This window comes from Leucopleurus acutus, assembly GCF_964270905.1.
Source record: "Leucopleurus acutus genome assembly, chromosome: 2".
Taxonomy (NCBI): domain Eukaryota; kingdom Metazoa; phylum Chordata; class Mammalia; order Artiodactyla; family Delphinidae; genus Leucopleurus; species Leucopleurus acutus.
Window position 1 is genome coordinate 167,082,517 of NC_139143.1, and position 27,769 is coordinate 167,110,285.

Genomic DNA, 27,769 nt, shown 5'->3' on the forward strand with positions numbered 1-27,769 from the left:
AGAGCTCTGAATCTTGGTGGCCCTTCAGAATTGTCACAAGTTAGGGCAGGAGGCCTTTATACTTCCACACTGACCAAACACTGGGTGCAGGCTGCCCCGGGAAGAGAGCATGACCTTAGGTGGGAGGACTCTTTAACCAAGGCAGTCTGAAGAGGGCTCGCAGCAAGGGGTTGTTTGCCAGCAGCTGGGGGAAGAAGTCCTTCAGTCCTAAAAGGGGGTCTGAGTGGGTCAGCACAGCATCCACCAGTAGGGATATTCTGATGCTATTTACTGAATCAGTAAAGATGTGATAGAGGAAGTAAGTGTTTGTGAAGGGACAGAAGGAGATCACTTATCAGGGCACAGGGGACATTTGAGACTGGGTAGGAGGAGTGGTATCTTCCCAACACCTATGACCCAAGACACTGTTACCTTTGTTCATCCAAGTCCAGATTCCGAAGTGGAACCATGTATGTGACAGAGTAGGAGTCACGAGCGTGGCATAGCTTCCTTACAATGAAGGCGCTCACGTCTCAGTGCAGCCAGGCGCCGTCCGCAGTGCTGTGTGGAGAACGAGTGTAGGGCTGCTGCTGGGCTCAGCAGAGAGCACAAGGGGAGTGCCTGGCAGTGTCTGCCCTGGACGCCGAGGGGCACACCACAGAGTCGCTATCTCTCTGGTGCCGTGGTTCCTAACAAGGGTGCATATCCAAAACCTCTGAGGAGTTTTGGTTTTCTTTAATACACACGCTTGGGCCATATCTCCAGAGATTGTGAATCGTGGGTCCAGAGTGCAGCCTGGACATTTTTAAAGCTCCTCGGGTGCTTCTGGCGACACCTCCAGTTAAGAATCACGGGCCCAGCGTAACAGCACAGCAGTCACGGTGGCGACCCGTATTCTGGTCAAGAGTCCCATTAGAGTAGGTTAAACAGATCTGATTTTTGTCATTATTCTTGCTAATCAGAAGCAGCACGTGTCCCGTCTCTCAGGGCTGGCTTCCTGAGCATTTTGTGGTCTTTATAGTCATCTCCTGTGGAGAGCTCCCCATCCCGCCCAATGGGCACCGCATCGGAACCCTGTCCGTCTACGGAGCGACGGCCATCTTCTCCTGCAACTCCGGGTACACGCTGGTGGGCTCCAGGGTGCGAGAGTGCATGGCCAACGGGCTCTGGAGTGGCTCCGAAGTCCGCTGCCTCGGTAAGTGACCTCCCTGGACCTCTCCTGTCCCTTTTCCCCTCCTCAGGACAGGTTAGATCTTTCCAAAGCTGCATTCCAATCTTTGAACTGAACTGTTTTACCTACTGTCATAAAATGCTTAATCCAAACAGCTATTGGCATCTACCATAAGCAAAACCCTGAACAAGCTTCCCTTGGAGCGCCCAAACGAATGAGAAGAACTTCAAGTCTGAGGAGACAAACCTTTGAGGGGCTCTCATTCTGATCAAAAAGACACCCCCTTCTTATTGGCCCTTGTATGATGGGTGAAGCCCCAGTCTCCGCCTCCAGGGACACTTTACAGAGACACATTCCTGCAGCACACCTAAAATACCATTTATATTATTGGTTTTTCCATAAGATCTTAGGGGAAAACCCAGAGGAACTTTTGACAAACCCAATATGTATCAGCAAATTTTACACACATATGTATACAAAAATACAATATTATATGTACTATATTATATAATAAATAAATATTTTTGTCATTAGCTTGTTTTATGACAAAAATATGTCAGTGTATGACAAAAGCATAAAAAGCAACCTGGCTTACAGAGGACAGAGTTATCATTTCCCCCATGGTTAATCCAGTCCCTGCCTAAACATTAGATACTAAAGTTCTCTCTTCTCTCACACCTTTCTTGGACCCCTCAACTCCAAAGGAGGGTCCCAGCTACACAGACCCAACAGCATAGACTGGACGGTCTGTTCCAGAGTGTACAGTACTGCCCTCCCCCTGTCTCAGGCCTCTGTTAGAGACACAGTCATGAGTTATTTCCAAACAGAGCCCAAAAATGCTAGTGGAAACACGAGAAATTCACTCTACCTAAACCCCATTTAAAAAAAATAACTCACCTAGGTTTATATTATCTGTGTTCCTTGCCACTCAAGAAAGAAGGATGAATTTAGCTGAGCCACCTGGTCTTACATGGTTATTTTCAACACGACCAGATTTTTTTAATTCCTTTTCAAATTCTTTTCCCATTTAGGTTGTTATGTAATATTGAGCAGAGTTCCCTGTGCTATACAGTAGGTCCTTGTTGGTTATCCATTTAGAATATAGCAGTGTGTACACATCAATCCCAAACTCCCTAACTATCCCCCCACCCTCACCCCATTCCCCGTTCCCGCTGGTAACCATAAGTCAGTTCTGTCAGTCTGTAAGTCTGTTTCTGTTTTGTAAATAAGCTCATTCACAGCTAGGCTTTGACTGCCTTAATGAGACCACGGTGCCCTCCATGCAGTCGATGCTCTGGAAATGCTGGCTGATGAGAAAAAGAGTGGGACGTTCCCAGAGGCAGGGCAGTAACAGTGATCGTTTCTTACCCATGTACAGACACAGAAACTAAAGCTCAGAGATGGGTAGCCATTTGGAATGCAACCTTGGGATTTGGGGTTGCCAAGTCTTCAACACCACTTCTATCACGTCTAGGATTCCTGAAGTCAGTCCTGGATGCTGCAGTCAGGGGGAGGTGGGAAAAACGATGGGTGGTCCTTTTCCCCACTGTCCATGTCTCCCCCTCCCCTCATTTGACCAAGTCCCACCTTATTTTCTATAAGCTCCTCTTCAATTTACTCTCTTTTCCCACATCCCACCAAAGCTGGACACTGCGGGACCCCTGAGCCCATCGTCAACGGGCAAATCAATGGGGAGAACTACAACTACCGGGGCAGCGTGGTGTACCAGTGCAACGCCGGCTTCCGCCTGATCGGCATGTCTGTGCGCATCTGCCAGCAGGATCATCACTGGTCAGGCAAGACCCCTTTCTGTGTGCGTAAGTATGGTACCCACTCTCCCTAGTCACGGGCTCAGGTGCAACGTGGACTTTCTCTTGTGTTGTCTTGATTAGGTTAGCTAGAGGTTTTTGTATGTTTTGTTAATGTTTTTCAAAGACAATAATTACATCTGTTGTTTTCAGTTTTCTGCATCATTAACTATTGCTTTCACCTTTATTATTTTCTTCCTTGTGATTAACTTCTTTGTTCATTTTCTTGCTTTTGAATTAGGAATTTAGTTCATTTATTTTCAGTCTTTCGTTTTTATTGATTATTATGGATGTAAGTGTTTAAAGCTATAAAATTTCTTCTGATCACTGCTCTAATCATACCCCACAGATTATAAAAATTAGGGTTTTATTATTTCTCAGAAATTCTGTAATTTTGATATTAATTCCCCCTTTTGCCTAGAAGTTTTTTTTAATAAAAGAGTGTGTGGTTTTTATTTCCAGATGGAAAGACCTTTTGGATTTTTTATTTATTTTATTTTATTTTTTTTGCGGTACGCGGGCCCCTCACTGCTGTGGCCTCTCCCGTTGCGGAGCACAGGCTCCAGATGCGCAGGCTCAGCGGCCATGGCTCACGGGCCCAGCCTCTCCACGGCATGTGGGATCTTCCCGGACCGGGGTACGAACCCGTGTCCCCTGCATCGGCAGGCGGACTCTCAACCACTGCGCCGCCGGGGAAGCCCCGACCTTTTGGATTTTTACATTGATATTCATTTCTAATTGATTGCACTGTATATAATATTTCTACTTCATGGAATTTACTGAAGCTTCCTTTGTGGCCTAATATTTGATCAGTTGTTATGAATGTTCCGTGTGCATTTGAGAAGAAAGTGTATTAGTGTGTTAAGTTCTATGTATAATCGTAAGACGTGCCTTATTGATTTTGTTGTTTATGTCTTCTGTATGCTCACTTCTATTTTTGTCCACCTGACCTGTTTTGTTCTGAAATTTGTGTTTCAAAGTTTTCTTTTATTAGTATTCTTCTATTTTTTCTTACATTTCCCGTAGTTTCTGTTATGTAACAGTAATTGCTTTATTTGGTACATAGATATTCATAACTATTATATCTACATTGCAAATTATGGTTTTAGCCTTTAAAAATATCTTCATTATCACTTTTAGTATTTTCTAGTTTGAATTGTACTGTGTCTAATACTATTAGGCTTATGCCCGCTACTCTCATCCTTTGCCCATTTGCCTGGTATACCTTTAACCACCCTTTATTTTAGACTTTCTGAATCACTTAAATTAGATGTGTCTGTTATATACATCATAGAGTTGGGCCTTGCCTTCTGAGCCAATTTGAAGATCTTTTTCTTTTAATAGGTTAGTCAAATTCATTCACATATATTGTTATAACGTATATGTTTGGTTTTAATTCTGTCATGTTTAATTATGTGTAAAATATAATACACATATTTCTTTCTTTCTCTGTATGATGTGTTCTCTTTGCTTTTTTTGCTTTGCTTTTTTTCTTTTTTCATTTGAAATTTAGGAAAGGTTGTTAACTTGTATGTCCCTTTCCTGTAATCAGTGCATTGACATACCAGGATCCTTTTTCAATATGTTCACATTTAAGATAGACTTTCTCTTTCTAGCAGTGACTTTAAATCAATATTCCCCTGCTCTCCTCCTCTCCTCTCCTCTCCATACAGCCTTGCTCTCTACAAAGGCTTGCGACAGAAGCATGAGAAATAGTTCTCTCTGGGTTTAGTGTTTATTTTTCTACTTACACGTAACTTAAAAGTTTACAGCATTGTCTGTCTTCTAGTTATGCTGCAGGCCTGGACTTTCTACAGTTTTATTTCTTCTTCTTGTTAGTCTGCATTTTGGGAATTTAGATGGCCACTGTTTATTCTCAGTTGCCTGGAAGTAATTTGGAAAAATTTTCACTTTCTAAAGTTCCATAAAGTGAACCTTTATATAGAGTGCAGGTTTTGTTCTTAATTTTTGTAAGGCAGGTTTTTGTTTTTAATTCTTTTTCATTTGGTTTTTCATATATGAGATGGAACAATGAAATAATGAGCCTTAACAAGCAATGCATGAAAACTAGTCTTGATAGTTTCTTAAGTATTAAGAAATGCTTTACAGAAAGGAAGGTTTACAGAAAGGAAGACCTATCTATATTCAGTCAGCCTTCTAGATGTGTCTAAACAAAACATGTTTGGTTTAATCCAGGAAATGCAAATTCAAATGCCTTTAAGAAATTGACACAGAATATGTGTGAAAAGATTTGGGTTACCAATAATAGGGAATGTTGGAGTCTGAAAAAATGGAGGATGTCTGCCGAACCTAAGATACTTAATTTTGCACCTGGTCCTTACTGAAAGGCAGTCTAGTAAAGCATTTGGACACTTGGACCCTGGACCTAGATTGCCTGGGTTCAAGTTCCAGATCTACCACTACGTAGCATGTGGCTTTAGGCAAGTTAGCTTATCTCACTAGGTCTCTTTCCTCATCTATGGAAAGCAGGTACCCCAGAGACTATTGCGAGGATTAATCAATAATGTGAAACGGTCAGAAGCTGCTGTTGCTGTTGTGATGATAGTGTGGTGGTGGCAGTGATGCCACCGCCCTGTCACATCACAGAATCCAGGATCTCTTGTACCAAGCTCCATTCTCTCCTGGAGCACAGAGTTTTAGGAAGTATCTGGAGTAGGACGGCAAGAGTAATAGAACAAGTGATTGCTCTGTGGCAGGTACTGTGTTAGCTGCCATCACCTATGTACTCAAGGTTTACGATATCAACCAGACTCTCAGAACTTTCCAGCCGCCCATCTACATTTCCTCAATCAGCTCCCTTGTCCATTCTGCACAATTTCACAGCTGATTCACAATTTCACCTCCTTTCTGAACACCCGTATTCTGTTTGTCAGCAAATAGCAAATAGTGAAGATGTCCTGAAAGCAGAGAAGCTAGGTTTAGAACTCAGACAAGCCACTTAGAAACTGTGCCTCTTGAACAAGTCCCCAGACTCCTCTGAAACTCTCTTTTCCTATGAGGATAACGATGGTGCCTACCTCAGGGGGTTGTCAGGATTAAATGAAATAATGCATATAGACCCCAATAATTATTAGCTAATCATATAATCTCACTTTCTACTGTGCAAAGAAAATAAAAGCCATCAGGTAATAACCCCTTCCACTTCCTGCTTCCCTGGCTCGCACGTCTGTCCTTGTCACTTCCCTCCCATCTAGAAGGAGGCCCAAGGCTAATCCCTCCATGGGTCTCTGGACCTCCTTCCCTTCTGCCTTCCTAGTAAGCTTAGTCTGTTTTTACTTCTCTCCTCTGAACTGTGGACCTTCCATTTCTATTAATTTCCCTCAGCCTGTAAGACCGAATTCAAGAAACCTTTCCTTAGTACCTACTTTGTGCCAGGTGCTGTGTTAGGTATTGTGGATAAAGATGAATTGAATGTGCCGTAGTCTCGGCCCCCAGGAAATCTGGGTCCAGTGGTGCATGTGGTCGACGTCCAGTTAAGCCCCAGTCCAGCAGAACTCCTCTTTTCCTTCCCAGTGGTGTGTTCTCCTTCTCCCTTCGCGCCTGTATTCGTCAGGGCTCTCCAGAGAAACAGAGCCCTCTGGGCCATCTGACGAGTCTTGAACTCTCCCCATGGGTCTGTGACACTCCCACCTCCTGTGAGCTTGATTTACTGCTTTGCTGACCACCTCCGTGTCCTTTGCGGGCATTTCGGTCAATCTGCAGCTCAGAAGCTGGTACTCCTCCCAAAGGTTTTACTCCTCAGCCCTCTTCTCTCACTCTATACAAGTGGTTATTTTAGCCTTTGGGGTCATGACCCTTTGTGAGTCTGGTGAGAAAATGGATCCTCTCCCAAGCTGATCGCAAACACCCAATATTTTGCAAATAATTTCAGGGGATTCACAGACCCTATGAAGCTTACCTCCATTCCCCCACCACTTCACTAACCTGGCAAAGTCCTGCTCAGCCTTGAGACCCAGCTCATAGGGTACGCTATGCCCTCTGTGGACCCTCCTTAACCACTCCCTCCCTAGCAGAGGATAGGTGCCCCTCCAGGGCACCGGCCTGTCTCGGCACCAGCCGTGGTGTTGTGACGGCCTGCATCCCTGCCTGCTCTCCTACTAGGCTGAGAAGTGAGCCCCCTGAGCTCCTTGCATATCAGCAGTATGTAGCAGAGTGTCTCGCACTTAGTGCGCGGTAAACATTTAATGAAGAGCAAATGTATGCATCTGTTTTTAAAGCAACCCTGTTAATGCATATTGAAAACCTTACTTTACAGATATAGGAGCTGAGGTGTAGAGTGAGTTGTCCAAAGGAAGGAAAAGACAGAGCTGAACTATAGACCCTGGGCTGCTGGCCTCCTAGTGCATTCTCGTCCCGCCACACCGGGCAGTCTTGAACACCTGTAGTCCATTATAACAGCACGCCTCTGCCCAGCTCTCTCTGCTAGAGTCAGGGATGCTACTGTTGGGATTTACATAAGAGAACGGGCCCAGAAAGACAGCAGACGTGGCCACAGCCAAAAGCGGGTCCTACTTGGCCTTGTTCCCCGACCTCCGTCCATACCATTTGGGTCTGGGGTGGGGTCCTCATAAATCCAAGTGTTGGGATAAGAAAGCATTCCTCATGGCTCCTCAACCGCTCACAGCTAAAAATCCAGAACCAAGGGAGAGGCCTCAAAGCCATCAAGTGGGAGTTCAACCCAAAGAGACTAGGTACCAGGCAGGCACTCAGCAGAACTAGGGATGAGGGAGCAGAGCAGAAGTCAGACATCCATCCATTCATGGCTCACTCATTTGTTCATTCACTCAGCAAATATTTATCAAGCTCTTCCTGTGTGTCAGGCACTGATACACACCCGAAAGATACAGCAAGGAGCGAAACAGAGTCCCTGTCCCAGGGAGCTTCCATTCAGGTAGAGGGAGACAGGCAATGAACACATGAAGATGTACATGCAGAGTGTGCCAACTGCTATGGAGAAAAGCAGGGCAGGGCTAGGGGGCTGGGCAGTACTGGGGAGGTTGTTTATCTGGTCGTAAGGGAAGGCCTCTCTGCTAGTGACATCTGAGGAGGCACCGGAGGATATGAGTGCAGGAACCAAGGGATGTTCCAGCCAAGAGGGAAGCAAGTACATAGGCTCTGGGGCAGGAACTTGCTGGTTCAAGAAAACTCGAAGAGACCAGCACCACTGGGTGGAGTGAACTCCACTACTGGGAGGAAGCGGTGAAAGCCTGGGCCCTACAAGCACCAGAACACTCTTCCTTCCCTGCCCAGGGTTGAACAAATTGCAAAAGGAAACAGAGTCATAGATGGAAGACAAAGTATCACTTTTATTCCTGATAAAGACTAAGTTGGAACCCATAGCTTAATGTGAGAGCCAAGTGGAATCTGCTCAATAAACCCCAGAACGGGGTGGATTCACACACAGTCAGAGGCAGCGCTGCACTGGGGCAGGCATCGCTCCATTGCTGCGGAGAGCCTGTCTCTGGAGGAGTGGGGCAGAGCAGCGCTGCCCAGAGGCCGCCGGGTCCCAAGAGGAGAAAGGCAGGGCTGAGCCTTTATTCTTCCCAAATTGCACGATGGGCCGCTCCACGTTACCCGGGGCAGAGTAAGGAAGAGAGCAGAGAGAAAGGCCAGGAATTACATGAATTGAACTCCCTTCACGTGGAAGGAGTGGGGGAAGGGTTGTGCCCCCACTAAGAGCTCTGGTTCCCACTGGTCTGTCAGAGTGACCAGTCCCTCCACACAGGCATGGTTAGTATTGACTCTGGCTCCATCCAGATTGGCCCAGGAACTAGGCTGGGTCTGCATGACATGAGGGGTAGTCACCAGTGTATCTGGCGAAGAAGAGTGGAGTTGGGGAGCCAGGGGATAAGGGAGAGGAAACGAGGCGGGAGGGACAGAGAACGACGCTGTGAACCTAACACCCTGTGGAAGTCCAAGAATGACTTCTCTCGTGTTGTCCAAGCAGTGGACATGCCTTCAAAGAAAAGGGAATGTCCACATGCTGATTTCAGGGAAGCAGAATTTTGCAGCAAAAGAGACTAAAGTTAGACCTAAGGCTGAACTTCACTGATGGGTATGAGAAACGCCAGGTGAGGAGAGGATGGACTTTGGGGGATATGGAATAAGAGGAGGGCTTACCTCTCTTCTGTTCTGATTACAGCGATTACCTGTGGACACCCAGGCAACCCAATGAACGGCCTCACCCAGGGCAACCAGTTCAACCTCAACGATGTGGTCAAGTTTGTTTGCAACCCTGGGTATGTGGCTGAGGGGGCTGCTCGGTCCCAGTGCCTGGCCAGCGGGCAGTGGAGCGACGTGCTGCCCACCTGCCGAAGTGAGTCACCCTTCTTCTCCCCTCCCCCATCCCCAGTACCTCTGCCATCTCTGGTCTGTGACCCACAAGCGGAAGCCAGTGGATTCCATTGTGGTGCTACTTTGACCAAATGGGGAAGACTTGGGACAGAAAAGAACCATAAATGGGGGCTTTCTCAACCCCTAGATACAGCCACGTCAAATTTCTTCACTGGTTATGTAAAGAGAGCAAAGGACATTCATCTTTCAAACTAGAAATGGAAAACCATCTTCTGTTTACATTTCGTAGACCCAATAATTCACCATTATCATATAGAGCCCCATTCTTGATGAAAGAAAAAAAAACCGACAAGGGTTCAAATGAAAAGTAAAAAGCCAACAGTCTAGGGGTTGGGATGAAGGGGGAGGGAAGAAATGAAACCACGGACTCAAGAGGCAGACTCTGCGTAGAGGATATCCCAGCCCCATTCGGTCTATTTAGGAAATAGCTTCTAAGGCTTTTAAAGGCTGCTCACAGCAATGAAGGGCAGTGGAGCTGTCTGCCTCCACCTGAGAGTGGCCTGGCAGGCTAGCCGAGGTTTGAATGGAGAGTCAGACAGAGTGAACAGTGAGCGAGGCCAGCCCTGGTCTGGAGGTTGATCAAGTCTTCACAGCTGTAAGGTGTGAGGACTGAGACTCCCTCAGATGACAGCTCCTCCTCGCGGTGTTTGGGGGTGCACGGCGATTGGCTGTGCAGTGTGTCACATGTCATTTGTAACTGATATTAAAGAACCAAATTTTTCAAATGATGTTTTAAAATCATTAAAGATACATTCACAGCTAACCTTAAAATAACATTCCTCTCAACATTTCAAGGTGCCATTTTGAGTGAGACAAGGTTCTAGGGAACACAGGGGAAATTGTCGTGACCTTGAGTTGACCTTCCTTCCATCACCTATCTAGGCAGGAAGGAGCTGAGAACTGATGCTTTGGGGTGTTGTTATCCCATGCCCCCTTCTCCTCAAGAACTGTGCTCTGTCTCCCCAACACAAGGTCCTGTCCTGTAACTTCAGCTCCCCCGGTCCCAGCCCCTTCCCAGGGTGCTGTACTCAAGGGCCGATCTTGGAAACAGACGGCTGGGGTAAAATCCTTAGAGATGATGGCCTCTGCTCCTTCTTCCCACCAGCCTGTTCTCTACTCTGACAGAGTGACCTGCCTAAAATGCAAATCTGATCAAGTCACTCCATGTTTAAAACACCTCCCGAGACTTCCCACTGCCCTTAAGATAATAAAAGTCTCCTCTGCTGGTTTAACGGGGCCCACAGACCTGGCCCAGCCTCCTGTCCAGCCCACTCTTCTCCACTTCGTCCACCCCCAGCCTCAGCTCTGCATTGGGTCCCAGCCACACTGAACCTCTTCCGGAGTCCTCACACAGTGCCCTGTGCCCATAAACCCCCCGGGGCACCAGACACAGTTTCCTCCACTGCATTCTTCTCTGTCCCCTCCCACCCTCTCTTTGACTGGGTGATTTCTACCCAGTCATCAAGAGCCTCCTTCTGGGAAGCCTTTCCTGCTCCACCCCCTGCACGGGGCTAGATGCTCTGCTTTGTGCTTGCGGAACATTCTCTGCTGTCCCTCTCAGAGCGCTTATCAAACAGGATAATTGTTCATTTGTCCCTTTCTCTCTAGACCAGTAGTTCTCAACTGGGGATGAGTTTACCTGCTCCCCTGTCCCAACAGGGGACAGATGTCGGAAGACATTTTTGGTTGTCACAACTGGAGGGTTTCTATCGGCATCTAGTGGACAGAGGCCAGGGATGCTGTTAAACATCCTACAATGCACAGGACTGCCCCCTCAATTAATAATTATCAACCCAAGATATCCTTCGTACCAAGGTAGAGAAACCCTACTCCAGATTGTAAGCTCTGTCATATCCTCACTGCCCAGCACAATGCTTGGCACTCAGTATATCACGATAAACAACATGAATGAATAAAGGCTACTTACCTGTTTTGTGACTCCAACCGCTCTGAGCCTCAGAGAGGTTCATCAGAAGTTAAAACAGCTCACACCTGAAAAGCTTATCAAAGATTTTAAGTACTGGCCCTGCCCCCCTTATGATGCATATGAGATTCAGGTAAAATAATGGATGTGAAAGTGTTTTGAAAGCAAAAGTACAGATCATCGGGTTTCCCTGGTGGCACAGCGGTTAGGAGTCTGCCTGCCAATGCAGGAAACATGGGTTTGAGCCCTGATCCGGGAGGATCCCACATGCCGCAGAGCAGCAGGACCTGTGAGCCACAACTACTGAGCCTGCACTCTAGAGCCCGTGAGCCACAACTACTGAAGCCCACGCGCCTGGAGCCTGTGCTCCGCAGCAAGAGAAGCCCCCGCTCACCGCAACTAGAGAAAGCCCGTGCGCAGCAACAAAGACCCAATGCAGCCAAAAATAAATAAATTATTTACTTTTTTTTTAAAGTACACATCATGGGTTATGAATAATATGGTCATTATTCTCAAATCTCACTCGATTTTGAGTTAAGCTGCTTTGGAAACACTTCAGGATTTAAAAGTCAAATTTATCCCCCAGGATTAATCTCCCCCTGAAATACTCATAAACGTGGTTAAAACGGTTTCCAGAAGAGCCCACCCCGCTTCCACAGCTTTGCTGAGGGAGACATTGTATCAGGGATCTGCTCACAGAGAGGAGGCATCCCTGCCCTCAAGGGATTCTTTTATTCAAACAAATCACAATGGAGCGATCCAGGTTTGTACCGGGAGCACTGAGGAGGGAGAGGTTAACCAGTCTGGGAGGAGGTGGGAGGGCTTCTGCAGGGAGGTGATGTCTAGCTGGACATGGAAGAATGAATCCCTTAACCAGGTGATCAAGGTGAGGGGAGAAGTACAGCAGCCTAAGGACAAGCTCACCTTCCCAGGCAGGATCTCCTTTGTGTAGCCTGTCTTGGTCTGGAAATTTTGCTGTACTGGAAATACGTGCCTGTTTGGACTTCGGAATTCTCATTTAAAAGCGTAGGAAAATCCTCACGTCCAGGTCTCTACATCTAATCATCCCGTTCCATTGCAGTCATCAACTGTACAGACCCTGGGCACCAAGAAAACAGCGTTCGTCAAATCCACGCCAGCGGCCCGCACACGTTCAGCTACGGCACCACCGTGTCTTACCAGTGCAACCACGGCTTCTACCTCCTGGGCACCCCGGTGCTCAGCTGCCAGGGAGATGGCACATGGGACCGTCCCCGCCCCCAGTGTTTCTGTAAGTTGATGTTATCTACTCACAATGATCACCCGTGCCTTCTGACAGGATGGTCCATATCAAAGAACAGCCCCCTCTGTGTGTGTGTGTGTGTGTGTGTGTGTGTGTGTGTTCACGATGACAGTCACTGTGGCTGCTCTACGGATGTCACAGAGCATCTTGGGCCCTGTTGGGTTAGTTGCCACACCAATTCTCACGCTCTCTCTGTTCCTGGCTACAGGCTTATTCTCTTTCCTCTCTAGTGCTGCCACCAACCTCTTCAGCCTCCAGGGTTCCCTTCCTTCAGGGGTCCCGGCTGCATAGCGGGACACTGTCTCCCATGTTACACCCTCCTTGCTTTTCCAGAAAGACAACACATGAACCCCTTTCTCTTGAAAGACTGAAGCAGAAATGCCACGGACCCTGGAGGCAGACCGACCTGGATTTGAATTCTGGCTCTGCCACTAAACATGCTGTGTGGTTTGAAAGAAGTCCATTAACCTCTCAGATCCTCCATTTCTTCATCTGTAACAATGATGCTAATGCCTCTTCCATAGAATTATTAGAGGATTAAGTGAGAACTTCCATTAAAAGTGCCTAGTACAATATGTCTAGTATATAGTAGCTACTCAATAAACAATAACTGCTTTAACTGTAATTAGGAAAAAATATGGGGACACCATGTGGGGAAAAAAAAGGGTGGGGGAGGCACTCAGAATCCTGACATCTGGTTGCTAGCCTCACACATCCTGAAGAGAAAATCCATTCCCTGGGCTCCTGATCTCTTCTCTTGTTGCTAATGATGAACCCTGTGGGTTACTCTCTCCCCCCTCTTCCCAGTAGTAGAGGTGAAGATGCAGTCCCGAGGGACTGATGGGCATTGAGCTGGTACCATTCAGTAGTCCTCTTATCTGTGGTGGGTCATACATATTTTGTAGGCCCCCCAGTCTGGATGACTCCATCTCGTTATGCCCTTGTGCCTCTAGGTATGATAGGAGTCTGGTACAGCTACTCACCTGCCCATATTTCGCTTGCTTGAGGACCCCAACCTGGCCATCCAGCCCCATTTATGACTGACAAATCATCTGGGGTTGGAAATGGACAGCCACCTGAGTACAGTGGTGACAGCTGAGATTCAGAGTGCATGGTGGTTTCAAATTGCTGTATCTTCTGGTAAAATGAGGCTTTTATCATAATCAAGTGACCCTATCTATGTTAATTTTTTGCCCCAAAGCTTATTTTATCTGATGTTAATATTGATATAATTAATGTACCATTACATCAATATTATCTATAATCATTTCCTTAGGAGGATTTAATCCACTTCCATTTTTCTTCCTTTTTTTTTTGTAGAGAAATATAATTCACATACCAGAAAATTCACTTTTAGAGTATATAATTCGGTGATTTTAATCTATTCACAAAATTATACAACCATCACCACTATCTAATTCCAGAGCGTTTTCGTCACCCCAGGAGGACACCCTTTAGCAGTCACTTCCCATTGCCCACCACCACTCTATCCCCCGGTAACCATACTTTCCATCTGTGACTTTGCCTATTCTGGACATTTCATATAAGTGAAATTATGTGTGTGGCCTTTTGTGTCTGACTTCTTCCACTTAGCATAAGGCTTTCAAAGTTCATCCATGTTGTAGCATGTATCGTTTACTTCATTCCTTTTTATGGCCAAATATTATTCCATTGTATGGATACACCGCATTTTGTTCATCCATTCATCAGTTGATGGACATCTGGGTTGTTTCCACTTTTTGGATATTATGAGCAATGCTGCTGTGAACACTTATGTACAAGTTTTTGTGTGACTATATGTTGTCAGTTCTCTTGAATATATACCTAGGATGAAATTGCTGGGTCATATGGTAACTCTGTGTTTAATTTTTTAAGGTTCACTGTTTTCTAAAGTGGCTGCACCATTTTACATTCCCATGGGCACTGTATGAAGGTTCCAGTTTCTCCATAGCCTCATGTACACTTGTTATTGTCCATCTTTTTTATTACAGCCATTCTAGCAGGTGTGAAGTGGTATCTCATTGTGGTTTTGATTTGCATGTCCCTAATGACTAATGATGTTGAACATCTTTTTATGTGCTTATTGGCCATTTGCATCTCTTCTTTAGAGAAATGTCTATTCAAGTTCTTCGTGCATTTTTTAATTGGGTTGTTTGTCTTAATATCTTTTGATTTAACTGTTCTTTATATATTCTGAATACTACACCTCTATCAGGCATATAATTTGCAAACTTTTCTCCCAAAGATAATTCTGGATGATGTCCTTTGATGCATGAAAGTATTGAGTTTTAATGAAGTCTGAGTTATCTATTTTCTCTTCTGTTGCTTGTGCTTTTGAAGGAATATTTAAGAAACCACTGCTTAATCCAATGTCATATCATAATCCAATATCATGTCATCTGTGAAAAAACATAATTTTACTTCTTTCTTTCCAAGCTGATGCCTTTTATTTCTTTTTCTTACATAATTGCCCAGCTAGAACCTTCAGTACAATGTTGAATAGAAGTGGCAAAACAGACATTCTTGTCTTGTTTCTAGTCTTTGGAGTAAAGTCTTCAGTCTTTCACCATTAAGTATGATGTTAGCTGTGGGATTTTTGCAAATTCCCTTTATCAGATTGAGGAAGTTCTCTTCTACTCCTAGTTTGTTGAACATTTTTACCACGAAAGCGTATTGGATTTTTTCAAATGATTTTTCTGCGTCTATTGAGATGATCATGTGGGGCTTTTTTTCCCTCATTCTATTAATATGGTGTATTACATTGATTGATTTTCATATGTTGAACAACTCTTGTGTTCTTGGAACAAATCACTCTTGGTCACGGTAAAATTCATTTTAATATACTACTGGATTTGGTTTGCTAGTATTTTGTTGAGGATTTTTGCAACTGCATTCATAAGGAATATTGGTCTGTAGTTTTATTTCCTTATGATATCTTTTGCTTTGGTATCAGGACAATGCTGGCCTCATAGAATGAGTTGGCAATTGTCCCTCTTCTTCTATTTTTAGGAATAGTTTGAGAAAGACTGGTATTATTTCTTCTTTAAAATTTTGGTAGAATTCATCTGGTCCTGGGCTTTTCTTTGTTAAAATTTTTTGATTATTGATTGTTTCTACTTATTTGTTATAATTCTCTTCAGATATTTCATTTCTTCTTGAGTCACTTTTGGTAGTTTGTGTGTTTCTAGTAATTTTTCCATTTCATCTAGGTTATCTAATTTATTGGTATACAACTGTTCATGTTCATGTTCTGTAAGTAAAAACTTACAGAAGTTTTTACTTCTGTAAACTCAGTTGGTAGTAATGTCTCCACTTTCATTCCTGATTTTAGAATTTGAATCCTCTCTCTGCCCCCGTATCTATCTCTCTCTCCCTCCCTCTCTCTCTGGCTCTCTCTCTCTCTCATCAGACTAGAACATTTGTCAATTTTCTGACCTCTTCAAAGGACCAACTTTTGATTTTGTTTATTTTCTCTATTGTTTTTCTATTTCATTTATCTCTGCTCTAACCTTTTTTATTTCTTTTCTTCCATTTGCTTTGCTCTTCTTTTTCCTAATTTATTAGAGGGGAAGGTTAGGTTGTTGGTTTGAGACCTTTCCTCTTTTTAATGTAGGCAATTACAGTTATAAATTTCCCTCTGAGCACTGCTTTCACTGTATCTCATAAGTTTTGGTATGCTATGTTTTCGTTTTTGTTCACCTCAAGTATTTTCTAATCACTCCCCTGATTTCTTCTTTGACCTACTGATTATTTAGGAGAGTGTTGTTTAATTTCCATATATTTGTGGATATATGTCAATATATTTTATATTTCCAAATTTCCTTCTGTTATTGGTTTCTAGTTTCATTGCATTTTGGTTGGAGAACATACTTTGTATGATTTCAGTCTTTTAAAATTTATGGAGATTTATTTTTCTTAGCTAGATAATTATTGAATGTTTTACCATTCAATAATTATCTTTTTAGTTAAGCTGAGGTTTAACTGTTCATTGAGTTCCTATTTCCAATTATTTATTTTGCATTTGAGAAATCAAGGCAATATTTGTTTTTCAAATTTGCTTAATTATTTCCATAGTGTATTGTTCCTATGTAAACGTGTTCTTTTTTTATATTTAACATATTAAATATACTTACTATGTATTCTATATCTGACACTTCCAATATCAGCGTCTTTTCAAGTCTAGTTCTGCTACTGTCATTTCTGCTGCTTCTCACTCTTGGTGACTTGTTTCTCATTGTTTTATTATGTTTACATTATGATCTTTTGTTTGACTGATCTTAATCTGTGGGAATCAGGAACCAAGCTCTCAGTCTGGTAGAAGCCAATGCCTAAAAACAGGCTAGGCATTCTCTCTCTCTCTCTCAAAAAAAAAAAAAAAAAGTGGCTAATGCTCAACAATTGCTGGTATTTTTTACTACAGAAAGCCAGCGGTCACTTCTTTTTCTCTTTGGGTTTTACATGGTGCCAAACTCTGCTTATAGTAATCACTGACACCACCACATTATGTTTTTATTAGAGACACAGAAACCAAAGGACCGACCAGTTCTTTTTGGAGTAGATTTTCCCAAAGCAGACCCCATTCAAAGACAGCAGTGTTTATTACTTCCTCTAAATATGAACTTCAGCAAGATTCCCATAAAAGTGATATACTAGCATCAGAATCCAATTAGCCTATTCACTTGTTGAAGGGGGAAAACATAGAAGTTTTCCCTGAGATTTGGTGAGACTATTTCAAAAACACCAGCCCTGAGGAACTTCCACTGGCTGTAAGTCTCTACATCCCGGGTGACTCCCAGTAAAATAATTTTCACTGATGTTTCATGGTTATCATGACATTATTTTAGTGGACTAATTGCATTTCTACTCCTAGAAGATCCAATTACCTGTGAATAGGATTGTGACAAATTGAAGATGACTATACATATCCCCAACCATGTCAATCAGCTGTTCCTTCCAGGTGAAGGCAAACTGCTTTAATTAGTGTGGACATGCAGGGACCAAGGAAAATGCATGATCCGTATCTATGTTATATGCCGCTTCCCTGCTAAAGTGCTTTAAAAAACAGTGGAAGCTCTGGAGGTGGCTGGCCATTAGTCCAACTCTCATACTTATGGTTTAGGAACCAGGGTGCGGGGCTTTTTCATTTTGCCATCGGACTCAGCATAGTCCGCACCCAATCATGAATTGCTGATTTATATTATTGTTCTTTTTTTTTTTTTTTTTTAATGGTACGCGGGCCTCTCACTGCTGTGGCCTCGGAGCGCAGGCTCAGCGGCCATGGCTCACGGGCCCAGCCGCTCCACGGCATGTGGGATCTTCCCAGACCGGGGCACGATCCCGCGTCCCCTGCATCGGCAGGCGGACTCTCAACCACTGCGCCACCAGGGAAGCCCTATATTATTGTTTTTTGCTTAATTACAATTTTATACTTTCTCAGTCCCCTGTTATATGTGTATCCTGTGTAATGCAAGAAAATCTGCTACTATTAGGAGTGCTAAATACCTATCTTGCTGATTTTTATGTACACATTTAAGCTTAATACATAGTTAGCAGCTAGAGAGCCACTGCAGAAACTGGAATGATCCAAAGAGATCCCATTTGGACATGGGCATGAACTTTAAAAACATTAATCTTTTATATCGACAGATTGAGAAATGCAGCAACAGCTATTCACCTTGTCTTTGTTCTTCGCCTTCTAGATTTTTATGCAAACATGCAATGAATGCAAGTTGTTTCTTTTTATTTTTATCATATGTCCTTTTCTTGTTTCTCCTTATCCATAGCAGGCAAATTGTATTGTCATTAATTTTTCTTTTGTCACAAGCATCATTATTGTTGACTTTTTCCTCCTTTAAAAGAACAAACCACAGGAAGGGAATAAAACAAGAGAGTATACTGTAGTTGTTAATTTTACAGACACCCAAGTAGCTAGATCAAGCCAGTAATGAAAAAATAATTTCTGGCATTGCATATACATTTTTAGAGATTATTAGATATTACCATAATTGAACACTACCCTCAAATTCCCCAAAGAAACATTTTAAAGCCAAATAATAACATCAGAAAAAACAACCAGCTGCTGTCACAGAAATCATTACGGGTAACCAACATAAATGTGTACATATGTATACTAATAGACATGAACAGAAATGTTCTTATCAGCATTATTCATGAGTCCAAAACCAGAAACAACCCCAACATCCATCAATAGGAAATGGATGATAAAGGTGGTATATTCCCACAGTGGTGTGACAGTCAACCTATTCATACCTTTATGTAGCATATTCCTACATTGTACCAGGGTTGGTCTGTGTAAAGTGATGTGACTTGTAAAGCTAGGTTATAAGAGCTATCCCACCTCCACCTGGCTTTCTTGGATCAGTCACTCTGGGGGAAGCCAGTCAAGCCTTCAGATGAATGCAGCCACAGTCAACATCCTGGCTGCAACTTATGAGGGAGTCTGAGTCAGAGCCACCTGCCCAGCCACTCCCAAATTCCTGACCCACAGAAACCATGATCAGTAATGCACTTATTGTTGTCTAAGCTTTGGGGCAATTTGTTACACAGGAAGAGATAACTAACACAAATGGTAAACTATATAGCAGAAGTCAGCAAACTTTGGCTCCTGGGCTAAATCTAGCCTATGGCCTATTTCTGTATGGCCCTTGAGCTTAGAAGAGTTTTTATTTTTAATACTTTTAAAATATTGTACAAAAAAAAGAGACAGAAGAATATGCAACACAGACTGTATGTAGCCTCAAAACCTAAAATAATTACTGTCTGGACAGTAATTAAAGAAAATGTTTGCTGACCCTGGTATACAGCAATGATAATGACCTACTGTTATATACAGCGTAGACGAATGTCACAGACATAAAGTTGAGTGAAAGAAGCCAACACAAAAGAATATATACTATATGGTTCCATTTAAATAAAATTCAAGAACAGGCAAACTAAGTAATGGTGTATGAAGTCGAGATAGTAGTTTAATTTGAGGAGGGAAGAAGAGAGATAGTGATAGAGAGAGGGCGTGAAGGGGCTTCTGAGGCACTGCTGATATGCTTTTCTTGATCTGGGTAGTGTATTCACTTTGTGACAATTCATTAAGCTCTGTTTTTATGGTTATTGTGTTTTTCTATATGTATGTTACATTTCCATTAAAAAAGAATTTTTTTGAAAAATCATTTCAGAGTTAAAATTGGACAATTTCTGGAAGTCTAGAAATTTCTAGTAAACACTCATAGAATCATTTAAATTATAATTGGGGACTCCATTCCTTCCAGAATGAGAGAATTCATCAGCAGTATTAAAGCAGTACTGCAGAAGGAAGTCAGTTACAGTGCTTGAGAGTGTGCCCTCTGGAGTCAATCTGCCAGGTTTCAAGAACTAATTCTACTGCTGAACAGGCCTGTGACCTTGTGGAAGTTACTCTGCCTCACCATGCCTCATTTTCTTCATCAGGAAGGTGGAGATTAAAACAGTGCCTACCTCAAAGTGTTGTCTTGAGGAATAGATAGTGTAATCCTTGGAACTCACTGTATCAGTTACCTACTGCTGTGTAGTAAGCCATCTCAAAACTTAAAATAGCATCTATTTTTGTTTTCTCACAATTCTAAAGGTCAGGAATTTAGGTGAAGCTTAGCAGATATATTAATCTGGGTTCTCCAGAGAAACAGAATCAAAAACCAATAGGATATATATATATTTTTTACATATATTTTATAGATAGATAGAATATATAGTATATATAGATATGTAATAAGATCTATATCTATATAGATTTAGATATATGATTTTACCTATATATCTGTACCTATAGAAACCATAAGCCATCTATATATCTGCTTCTAAATATACTATATAATATATATTAAAATTATATGAGCCAATTCCTTATAGATAGAGATACAAATATAGATAGATAGATAGATAATGAGGAATTGGCTCATACAGTTTTGGAGGCTGAAAAGGCCCCAGATCTGTAGAGCACAAGCTGGAGACACAGGAGAGCAGATGGCAGAGTTCCAGTCTGGGTCTGAAGGCCTGAGAACTGGGTAGAGCCAACGGTATAAATTCCAGTCCAAGTCTGAGTGCAAAGGCAGGAGAATATTGATGTCCCAGCTCAAAGACAGGCAGAGAGAATTCTCTCTTACCCCACCTTTTTGTTCTCTTCAGGCCTTCATGTGATTGGATGAGGCCCACCCACACTGGGGAGGGCAATCTGCTTTATTCAGTCTAGTCTACCAATTCGGATGTTAATCTCATTCAGAAACCCTCACAGATACACACAGAATAATGTTGGACCAAATATCTGGACATCCTGTGGCCTAGTCAAGTTGATACATTAAATGAACCGTCCCAGCAGGGCTGGCTCATCTGCACCCAGCGTGGTTCAGTTAGGACTGGAGGATCCAAAATGGATCCAAAATGACCCCACCTACATGTTTGAGGACTCGTGGCTGGCTGTTCTCCACGTGGCCACTCTCTCCAGCAGGATGACACGTGGTCTTCTTTACTTGGAGGCTGGGTTCCTAGAGAAAAAGAGGAAGTTAAAGGATCTCTTAAGCCAGAGCTCAGAATTCCTAAAACGATATTCTGTTGATCAAAGCAAGTCCCAGGCCAACCCAGGTTCAAGGAGGGAGGAAATAAGAGACTCTACATCTGGGAGTGGGAAGAGTGGTAGGCCTGTGCCAGGATGAATTGTGGTGGCCGTCTTCACAGACAGACAGCCCTTTGGCCACCAGAGTACATATCCTTCCCAGTTGCATGCCAGACCCCAAGGTTTAGTCTGTCCAAATCACCATCATCTCTTCTTGAACTACTGCATCAGCCCCCTCTTTTCTTGCCCCGCCCTAGAATGTTCTCCACACAGTAGCCAGAATGATCTTGTTAAAATGTAAATCAGATCACATCACTCCAGTGGGGTCCTATCATGCTTGTAATAAAGTCCAAATTCTATGCCATAATCTGGCTCCCAGTAACCTCTCCACCCATGTCTCCTTCAGGTCTTTCCTTGTTCTTTCTATTCCAGCAACCCTGGCTTTCTTAATGTTTCGCGAACACCCCAGGCTCATTCCGGCCTCTGGGCTTTTCCACTAGATGTCCCTTCCCTCAGAATGCTCTTCCCCCAGATCTCACATGGCTGGCCTTTTCACATCACTCAGATCACTGCTCAAATGTTGCCTCAGAGAGCTCTTCCCTGACCATCACCATCCTACTCAAAATCAGCTGCTCACCCACCCTGAGCACCCTTTTCCTGATGCAGCTTTATTTTCCTTCATAGCACCCCCTAGAATTACCTGTTTTCTTATTCATGGTCTCTCATCCTCACTAGAACATAACCTCCATGAGAGCGTGGACTTTGTTCTCCCAAACGCATATAACAGTGCCTCGCACTCAATACACATGTGTTGAGCAAATGAAAGAGCCTGGGATCAACCGTGGCAAGAACAACGGCAAGGCAAACCCAGCGACGTCGACAGCACTGTCCTGCCGTGGCCCGTACATCTCAACTCTGCACTCTAACCCCATCACTGGTTTCCACAGTTACACTTTGGTGTCTCAGGAAAGGGAACTTGCAACAGAAGAAGACAAGTTGGAGACAACTGATGTGGGCAGCTGTGCGATGCCTTTGGAGAGGACTCTAACTGGCTCTCATTCTGGACCCTGTGGCCAATGCCGACAGTCTCAGGATGACAGATCACCCCTTTGTCCTTTTTTTAATTAATTTTTTATTATAGTTGATTTACGATGTTGTGTTAGTTTCAGGTGTACAGCAAAGTGAATCAGTTATATATATACATATATCCACTGTCTTCTAGACTCCACCCCACGTAGGTCATTACAGAGCACCGAATAGAGTTCCCTGTGCTATACAGTAGGTTCTTATTAGTTATCGATTTTATATAGAGTAGTGTGTATATATCAGTCCCAGTCTCCCTGTTTATCCCCTCCTTTCCCCCTTGGTAACCATAAGTTTGTTTTCTACATCTGTGACTCAATTTCTGTTTTGTAAATAGGTTCATTTGTACCATTTTTTAAGATTCCACATATAAGCGGTATCATATGATATTTTTCTTTCTCTGTCTGACTTATATGTAGTTATAGGTATACTATATGTACCACCTTTCTGCCAGAGACCTCTTGGTATGTCCTTGGCAGTGAGGAAATAGGGAGAGGTGAGCACAAGAGGCAAGAAAGAGAAGAAACGGATATTACTGTGTCCCTACTGTGTGCTGAGCAGTTTCACATGTATTATCTCATTCAGCTCTTAAAACAACAGATATCGCTCTGCAGTTCACAGATACGGAAACTGGACAGCAAGGTGGGTAGGCATTGTCTGCTGATGCTGAGTGGGTGTGCCAGCAGGAAGTTTGCTTCAGTAGATACCCCAGCTTCTCTTCTTCTCCGCCTGTCGCCATGAAAAGCCTAGCACGTGTCCTGTGATGATGATCCATCCTGGTGCAGAGTTGCTGAGATGTTTGCCCTTCCCCACAGTGGTGTCCTGTGGCCATCCGGGCTCCCCGCCCCATTCCCAGATGTCCGGGGACAACTATACCGCAGGGGCGGTCGTGCGTTACAGCTGCACCAGCAAGCGGACTCTAGTGGGAAATGCCACCCGAATGTGTGGGCTGGACGGACACTGGACTGGCTCCCTCCCCCACTGCTCAGGTATGGGCTCTGGTGTGGGAGAAAGGGGTCCAAAGGAACACCTGGCTGGGAGGCGAGCGAGCTCCCGAGGGTGTGAGTGTGACAGATGGACGGGAGGGAAGCAGCCCTTTGGAGCCCTCATCGCATCCCTCCCAGGCAGAGAGCACGGCTATCAGAGATCCCAACTGGACTTCAGCCCTTGGTGGTCTGAGCCCAGCTTCATGCCCTTAGTCAGGGCTGGCCAAGCCCATACAGCCAAGAGATTGCAAAACTAGTGAAGACGCAGTTTGTGAGGTCACCCTATGACCAGAGTCCTGTCCAGACCTTATTACCATGAGGTCCCAGGAATAGTCCAAGCCTTCCTGTTGTTCGGCCCAGGTCCAAACCCCCTCCTTTGTTCTCTTCTTCCCTGTTATGGACTGCTGGGCCCCAGCCTGCTTCCCTTTCTGTATCACCACCTCTCCCGTTTGTCCTGTGTCCTGACTGCCCAGTGAATACAGTTCTTCCCTTTAGCACTAACACACCAGCCCCTAGACGTTTCCTATGAATGAGTTTGTTTTCCTGTTAATCTCTATGGGGACGCAGAGAGATGTTATCCACACAGCACATGTAGGGAACTGCCAAAGCTCCCGTGTCCATATTTCCAGATATTCATCTGTAATGTCATAAAAGAACAAAATATTTGAAATTGAATTGTCCCACCAATGAAGAAACCACTAAGCAAAAAAGTTAGCACCCCACAGCTTTCTTTTCTTTGGGGTGAGCCTGCCTGGCCCCAAGAAGGGATGCCACATGGGATGTTGCCCGCAAGAGGGCAGCTGTTCATGTAGCTTGCCGTTCCTCAGGGGACCTACCATGGCACTGAAATTAACCCCTATGCCTTCCCATGCCAGATGCCCTCTAGAGGTAAGGATCCTGACCTCCTCCTGATATAGAAAGAAGCCTTCTCCTCAAAGTGGGACTTCACCCACAAGATGTGCAGCTGCTCTTGCAGTTTGAAGTTCCCAGAGCCTGTCTTCCAAAATTTAGGGCACGGCTGGAATACCCACCAGATATTAGTTAGGGCTCCTAAGAAAGAAATTCCTGAAGCACTGGCCACTGCTTCAAAGGGCTGTGGGCTGCCCAGGACAATCCCAGACACGTCACTCTGTTAACACCCCAGACTTTGGCCTCTCACCCTCATTAATCTCATTAATCACCCAGTTCATGAACTGGCAGGACTATGTGTGAGCCACTGGGACTCCTTTAGCCTATTAGCTGGGCCCCAGACTCCTGTCTGTTTGGACTTGTATTGGAAGTGTCTTGGGGAGGCTGGCACGGGGACAACAAGGATCATGTATACTGAGGCCTCCAGAGTTGTCCACAGAGCAAGTTCCAGGAGGAAGAAGTATTCCACAGAAGAAAGGCGTGCATTTCGCATCCAGATGCCCATCCAAGCGTGCATTTGCCCCCGTCTCTTTGGTGACCAGTCCCTTTTGCATAAAGTCCTCCCTCTAGACGTTTCTCTAGGACATGGGACTAATGGTGTTCTTAAGGTCTGTTTTATGTATTTGGGGATCTTTGTTCTCCATGGGAAAAGGAAGTGCAAGGTAGGGGAGGAAGAAATCAGAAAGAAAGGCTTCAGTGTCTCCTACCCATTAGCATATGTAACCCAACCACAGTGTGTCTCCTGGCCCAGAAGCACAGAATCCGAAGTCTTTTCTCCCAAACTGTGATTTTCCTTCTCTGAAGTTGTTTTTGTGAAGGCTGTGAAATGACATACTGGAAATATTCCAGAAACAATTCTTATAGGTAACGAAGCTAGAAAACCTCTAAAACCTTTTCAACCCTGAGATTTCATAATTTTGTGACTACCTAAGTCTTGGTTCTGCGTGTGGAAGCAAGGACTCTTCCTTGGCCACATCAAAGGTCAAGGGGAGACTAGAAACACGCTGACACCTTGGGAACATGAAAAAGTAAGAAGCAGAAAAGAACCTTCAGAAGACATGGACCTCACTCATTAGGGGATATGTTGCGTTAAGCTGTTTGATCCCCAATCCTGAATATTCTGAAGAATAGTTTGCAATCGTACTTCTCCCGTGTCTTCTTCAAGGACGACAGACACTTAGGAGAACAGTATCATGGGCAGAGCTTTCTGGAGACCTCTGAGGACAGGAGTAGAAGGGATTCCATAAATACTAAGGCTGAGGAATGAATGAATCTTAAATACCTTAGATAAGGAAGTGAAGGTGGAAAAAAATAGGTGATTAGGAAGTAACGCTAGATCTGTACTAGTGAGTGGGATATAATTCCACCAGTGATACAGATATCATCTTTTGCAACATCATCTCCCATCAGTCTTAAAAAAAACACATTCAGGAGTTCCAGGGTCAGATGTTCAAACCTCATTCTGTACAGTCAGTGCACCCAGATGGTGCATAACAGAAGTCGTAAGTCCCTGGGCCATAAAGGAGATGCAGAGATGTCTGGCATTTGAGACACGCTTCAGGAAGTTCATTGCCTACCTCTGCAGTGTCATCATCTTGCTGATGTACCTCTTCAGTAAAGAGTCAACAGTATGCCCCCATGGTACAGTGTTCTGTCCCAGACTTCCTTATATCGTTGAAACAGAGGCCAAACACAGCAGTGGGGACTGTTCTGTCCGATAATGCCCAGGACCCGGGAGTCCACCCTCAGGCCTGTTGTGTAATAGTGCTGAGGCCAGCTAGCCAGTGAGGGAGAGCGAGCGACTCACCATCTGGGCTGCCTTCAAGGGGACCCTGTCCTGCCTGTTGCATGAGCTACAACCTGGAAAACGTCAAAAGATAAGAAAACCTGGCCAAACGTGATAGGCTTTGTTTTTTCAAGTGTTGGAGTTGAAGGCTGAATGAGTCCCCCTCCCATGGTAAGGAGCAGAATGGGGAACGTGGGGTTATATAGTGTTCTCATATTCTGAGACTAGACTGGAAAAGGAAATAATCCCAAAACTGAGAGGAAGATACATCAACAGTGGATGGTGGGGTACACATGGCTTAAGCCACCTGTGGTCAAGATGTTACTATCGATGCCTACACACGTGGATCCACGAGGAGGTGCATTCCACATCAATGGGAAACTTTATTTTCTCATGGAGTTGCCATTTATTCCTTCATTTTCTTCCTCCTTCCTCAAGCTTACCATGGCCTAGGCTGATCCAGTGGTGTCTCCCGTGCATCTCCGTATTCTGAGATGCGCTGTTTCGCACAGGCACTAGGTCTTGTAGCTTTGTCTCCTGTTCTCCACTTTCCCCCACCTCTTGGGTCCTTAAAACTCTCCTGGGTTGGGTTTGCACAATAAGCCAGATAAATGCAGAAATATGGCAGGAGGCATGGGGCAAAGAAAGGATGAAATGAGGGATCTAAGATATGTAATCTAGAGCTCACCTGTATTGCGCAATTTGTGAATAGAAAATCCTCAATTAAAGGCCCAGGATCAAGGTTCAAGCTGGGCTGTTGAGCAGAAACTCTGCTAAAAAGTTGGAACTTTTTTCTCTCCGCAGTGGGAAGCCAGTGGAGCTAATTCAGCAGGAAAGAACCAAAATCAGATTGTGGTTGTGGTTGTTCATTGCTAAGATTTAAGGATAAAGTGAAGATAGACTAGAGGGAGAGTTTGAGAGGAAGGGACATTAGTTAGGAGGCTCCGGCAATGTAGTTCAGGAGAGAGACGTTGCGCATCTGAGCTAAGACAGTGGAACTGGTAATGGAGAGAGTACCAGATCAACAGATGGTGGAGAAGAGGTGAAAGGGAGAAGGCCAGCTTGGACCACGGGCATCCCACGCTGGCACAAGCCAAAGAACAAAAAGGCATGACTTCCTCCACAAAGCTTTCCCTCTGCCTTCTTTCTTCCCTTGCCTCATGGTCCCCAGGGACCCACACATGACCTCAGCCCTCTGTGTCCTTTGATCACTGAGCGCTAAGGCAGGAGCCTGTCCTGGTGACTCAGGCTAGACACACGGTCAGTTTCACCGCCCTCGTTCTTAGGGCCCACTGCCCTTCCTTAGCATCAGCCCAGCATCTTTCTCTCTCCAAGTCCTCCACTGCCTCTCCTGCCATGCTAAAAACAACGGGATTTTTTGGTTCTGGTCCATAGGAACCAGCATGGGAATCTGTGGTGACCCTGGCATCCCAGCCCATGGCATCCGTTTGGGAGATAGCTTTGCCCCGGGCAGCCTGATGCGCTTCAGCTGTGAAGCTGGCCACATGCTCCGGGGATCATCAGAGCGAACTTGTCAAGCCAACGGCTCGTGGAGCGGCACGCAGCCTGAGTGTGGAGGTAATGTATGTGACCATTCTGCTTCTCCCCTGTGCTGGCCCCAGGATCTTCCCCCGTTTTCCTATGCCCTAGCACCTGCCCTCACATACACAGATAAAATGCAGGGCCCCATTTGAACCCTTGGCCTGGTGAATAGTGGGCATCAACAGAGAGTTCATGTTCATCTCATTAGTAATCCAAAGGCAAACATATTCCCCACTTACCTAAGAAGGGAAGACACCAGGATAAACTAAGTTAAGCACATTTGTGCATTTATTTCCATACAGTTTCATTCAACAGCTGTGTGCCA

General features: G+C 44.5%; 1 protein-coding gene across 1 annotated transcript in view; it reads left to right on the top strand.

The window, feature by feature from the left end:
• CSMD2 (CUB and Sushi multiple domains 2) overlaps window positions 1-27,769 on the top strand; it is a gene marked incomplete at both ends in the record, with an annotated part of 666,422 nt that overhangs the window by 611,011 nt on the left and 27,642 nt on the right. Inside the window, 7 exon segments of the mRNA XM_082863599.1 lie at window positions 1,001-1,178; window positions 2,722-2,785; window positions 2,787-2,967; window positions 9,122-9,295; window positions 12,339-12,527; window positions 23,037-23,210; window positions 27,298-27,480. Of these exon segments, the coding sequence (XP_082719725.1) occupies window positions 1,001-1,178; window positions 2,722-2,785; window positions 2,787-2,967; window positions 9,122-9,295; window positions 12,339-12,527; window positions 23,037-23,210; window positions 27,298-27,480 (1,143 nt within the window).